The sequence below is a fragment of the Galeopterus variegatus genome, unplaced genomic scaffold (genome assembly GCF_000696425.1).
Source record: "Galeopterus variegatus unplaced genomic scaffold, G_variegatus-3.0.2 Scaffold5206, whole genome shotgun sequence".
Taxonomy (NCBI): domain Eukaryota; kingdom Metazoa; phylum Chordata; class Mammalia; order Dermoptera; family Cynocephalidae; genus Galeopterus; species Galeopterus variegatus.
In genome coordinates, this window is record NW_007731317.1 from 128356 (window position 1) to 132843 (window position 4488).

A 4488-nucleotide genomic window follows, 5' to 3' on the forward strand; every position below is an offset into this window, starting at 1 on the left:
GGCGAGGTGGGCGGCCACCTGGGCGGCGCCGCTGTGTGCCTCCCGGGCCCCAGCCCCGCCAAGCACTTCTTGGCGGCACCCAAGGGCGCCCTGAGCCTGCAGGAGCTCGAGCGGCAGTTCCAGGAGACGCAGATGAAGCTGTTCGGGCGTGCCCAGCTGGAGGCCGAGCGGAACGCGGGGGGCCTCCTGGCCTTGGCGCTGGCCGAGAACGTGGCCGCCGCGCGCCCCTACTTCCCGCTGCCCGACCCCTGGGCCGCGGGCCTGGCCGGCCTCCCCGGGCTGGCGGGCCTCAACCACGTGGCCTCCATGTCTGAAGCCAACAACTAGGCTGGTCCTTGTCGACCTCTGTCCACCCACCCTGTCCCCCTCCCACCAGGTCCACTCTCCCCCACCCAATGGGTCTGAACTTTTTATTTTAAAAACACAAAGGGAAAGTGAAAAAATAATATTAGCAGCAATGGTGTTTTCCGGGCCTCCTAAGGCAGCTGCCTCCCTTCTGCTGGTGTGTGAGGTGGGCAGCTCCTCCCAAAGGGCCTGCTGCCTGGGCCTCACCTCTCCCAGGCTGGCTCTCTCTGGCTCTCACAGAGAAGCTTACTCGGGCCACAGAGGAGGACCACAGGCTGGGTGCCCAGGAGCACTTGGGAGTCAGGGGGGTTGCTTGGCCTGGAGGTGGCCAGATGGAGCAGGGATGGGGGGAGGGTCCTGGGCCACACACCTTGGTTGAGCCTCACTGCCCTTGGTGGAGTCCCTGACAAAGCTGCTCTGAAGCGTCATTTTCCAGTCTTCAGCCATCCTTTTGAAGGTCCTTTTGAGAAATGACCACATGCCACACAGAAAGAAGTGCCCTATTGGCAGATAGGTCTACTAGAGTCAGGAGCTAGAAAGAAGTGCCCTATTGGCAGGTAGGTCTACTAGAGTCAGGAGCCAGACTGTTGGGGGCCAGGCCCATTTTTCCCCTTACCTGTCCTGTGACACTGGACAGACAAGCCCTCTATGCCTCGCAGAAAGAAGTGCCCTATTGGCAGATAGGTCTACTAGAGTCAGGAGCCAGACTGTTGGGGTCCAGGCCCATTTTTCCCCTTACCTGTCCTGTGACACTGGACAGACAAGCCCTCTATGCCTCGGCATCACCCTGCTCGGTTCCCCTCCCCCCGCCTGCACACACATACACACCTATCCCTCCAGCGAGAATCCTTGAGAGGGTAGGAGCTTTGCACTCCCAAAGTCCCTGGTGAAACAGTTTATCTTACTGGACTTAGTTTCCACAACCACCTCTATATTAGCATATTAGCATAGATGAGAAACAGGGCCACAGTAGACAGGGGTGACAGAAAGATGGGGTGGGGCTTCAGGCAGCTCTGGGGACTCCAAATGTTCCCCTACCTTCCGGGCACTCCACTGCTCACATCTGAACCCCTGGAGGACACTTTAGCATTGACCCCCTCCCCACATGCTCCCTCCAAGGCTGTACAGAGTCTCTTGGGACTCCTGGGGCCAACATCCAAGGATCAGCTGCCTCTTAATTCGTTTCAGCTGCCCCCTTTCACCCTGGTTCCTGAAAACAGACAAAATGCCTGGTTACCCAGCGATTATCTGTTTGCTTTCATGTTGTGGGTTTCTCGAGGCCTTGGCATTGCTGATGATTGTCCTCTTTTGCTGTGTCTGAACCCCCTCAACCCTTTCCTCCTCCCTCCGGGGTTGAAACTGGGGCATCTGCCTCCCTCTTTTGACAAAAGGGCCTAGTGCAGGGAGGTGAAGGCCTTTGGCTCCAAGCTGGAGTTGAAAGGGCTCTGTGAGTTCGGACTGTCACATGCTCCCCTGGTTCTCGAGTTTGTAGCAGTTCCTGAGAAGGAAGACAGCTCTGCTGGCCCAGTGCCTTCCTGACCCTTTCTCCCCTTTCGCCCTCTCCCTTTTCTGGCTGACTTTGCTTTGGTTTCTCAGTAACCCAGAGAGGAAGAGAGTTCACCCTCACAGAGGGCCCAGGGCAGGAGTCCCCAGATCCTGAGCTGAGGGCACAAGAGACTTGGGCTCTTCCTGTGGCCTTGGCTTTTTCCTGAGCAAACACAAACAAAAAGGCCAGAGAAGACCGCAGACTCTGTCCCTCTCACAGCTCCCCAGAAGAGACCCCTGCTCACTCATACCACCAGATGCCATTCCAGCCAGGCGGAATTAATTACCTTGGACACCCTCTGTCCTCAGACATCATCTGCCTGGGCAGCCACCTCTCAGATTCCTGTCTCCATTTCAGACACTTGCCTTTGGGACTCACCAACCAACAAGCCCATGTTCCCCTCCACCAGGCAAGGGATTGGGCTGAACCAAACTTTAAAAGGAAAAATGAACAAATTGGAATCTAGCGGTGTTGGGGCCTTTGTTTTCATTTTGTAAAGGTAATGACTTCTTATAAACTCAATTTTTCAGATGACTGGTTAGTTCTTTTTGTTTTTTCTTGGCTGCAATTTGGAGTTATCCATTGTAAAATATCCAAAGATGTTGAGTACTGTATGATCAAGAACTTGAAGCAAATGGGTTGTGGGGGGAGGGTTCATTGTGTTTTTATTTTGTTTTAATTTTTTTTTTCGATGTTTCAATTTCCTTGTCTGTCTGTGGGAGAACTTTGGAATTTTTTCTATTTATAACTCTTTTTTTTTATGTGATTGCTCTATGTAAAATGACACTCAACAAAGTTTGCCTTAGTGATTCAAGGGACAATCTTCCACAACTTTGGTCGCACGCCGCATCCCGCCGAGAAAAAGTCTCAGCTAATTTTCTGGCTTATTTATTAAACAGTATTAATTGACTTGATTAAATTATATTGAGAGTCGCACTTCTGTGAGATGTGACTTCTGGAAGTTAACAGAACCGCAATAAGCCAATCTGTAGACGTTGATTGCTTAAGGTTTTGACTACTGGGTGTCATAAGCTTAAAGTAATGTTAAAGACACCCTCACAAAAAACACCAAGCTTTGACCCTCACTTAGTACTTTGAAGGATAGTGTTTTAAATAAAACACTGGTTAAGGTTGATTTTCCCTTTCCAATTCTCATCTCAGTTATCAGCAGGTGCTGCGTGGTGGGAAGGCCAGAACCCAGTTCTTCAATAGTCTCTTCCATTTCAACTTTGTAAGGCTCTGTGTGATCATAAGCTTTGGGGCATCTGTGAGCCTGAGTGCAAGGTGTGCATGTGTGTTCACACACGTGTGCAGGTACAGTCTGTGATATGTGAACAAGGCAAAGCCATGGGGTTGCTGACTTTTCATACAGCCAGTCCCACCAGCTCCCTGGCTTGGTGTCCAGAGTGGCCTCCGGTTGGCCTTGCTGCCACGTTGGCCTTGTTCCTCTCATTCCCTGGTGCTGGAGTTGGGCTCTGTTCCTTTCTTCAATTGAGTCTCTTTCCTAAACAAAGAACACTAGATCCTATCAGAGGTAAGGAAATATACTTTGGTCAGTGAATGGGGTCAGCTCTATTCAGAACCCACAGCACAGACACTTTTAATAAAACTGTTCTTTGAACTGCATTTTGTGGATACCCAAGGGTTAAGCAGAACCCCCTTTCTGTTTTCATTCCCTCTCTTGTCAGGGCAGGCACGTTGTATGCACATCTGCACAAAGAACAGATCTGGGTTTCAAATCTGGACTCCTCCGAGCTGTGTGTCCTCAACCTAATCACTTTGTCAACTCTGCTCCTCACTTCCCTGACCACTAGTAATAAAGGATATTGAGTACACTGGGGCTTCTCCGAGCTCTACACCCAAACACCCCTCAGCAGAGGGAGCAGCCAGTTGGCAGACTGGGAGCAGACTTTAAAGAAGCAGCCGGAAGTATCCTTGTAGTGTAAAACTCCTTTGAAGTCTTCTGTTCGGCTTGAAATCCATGCTTCTACATTCTTTTACATAACGTATCTGCATTTGTCTTAATATAAAAATACTGTCTTATGAAGTATCCTTGTAGTGTAAAACTCCTTTGAAGTCTTCTGTTCGGCTTGAAATCGATGCTTCTACATTCTTTTACATAACGTATCTGCATTTGTCTTAATATAAAAATACTGTCTTAAACTACTTGCCAGTTAAATTACTTGCCTTTTCTCCAGAATATCTGAGTAAAGCCAATGTGTTCCTTGACTACCCTGCAGCTCTGGGGAACACCAGCTCATGCAGAGAGCTTGAGGGTTACCATAGCCCAGTGCCAGAAATGTAAGGCCAGATACTCATGAAGACTCTACTCAGCTCGGGCATTCTAGGATGGTGAAGCCTCATTTGGGGGGTGGGTGTCCACTGAGGGATGTAAGTGAACATGGAGAAGGGGTAGGGAACTGGGCTGAACAGGCTCTGACCCCTGGGTGCTCCTGAACTCCTCTGTGAGTAAAATCCAGTCCTGGCCAGCTGAGAATTACATGGGGCCCCATCAGCTGCGGTCTGATCCCTGGGGCTCCAAGGTGCTAAGGGAGTTGGGATTCGGACAGCAAAGGAAACTTCTGTGGAGGGAAGGA

General features: G+C 50.6%; 1 protein-coding gene across 1 annotated transcript in view; it reads left to right on the forward strand.

Annotated features, from left to right (window-relative positions):
- ZBTB7C (zinc finger and BTB domain containing 7C) overlaps positions 1-327 on the forward strand; it is a 12429-nt gene extending 12102 nt beyond the window's left edge. The window contains exon 3 of the mRNA XM_008589101.1: positions 7-327. Within this exon, the coding sequence (XP_008587323.1) occupies positions 7-327 (321 nt within the window). The remainder of the gene's footprint in view (positions 1-6) is intronic.
- The last annotated feature ends 4161 nt before the right edge of the window (positions 328-4488 follow it).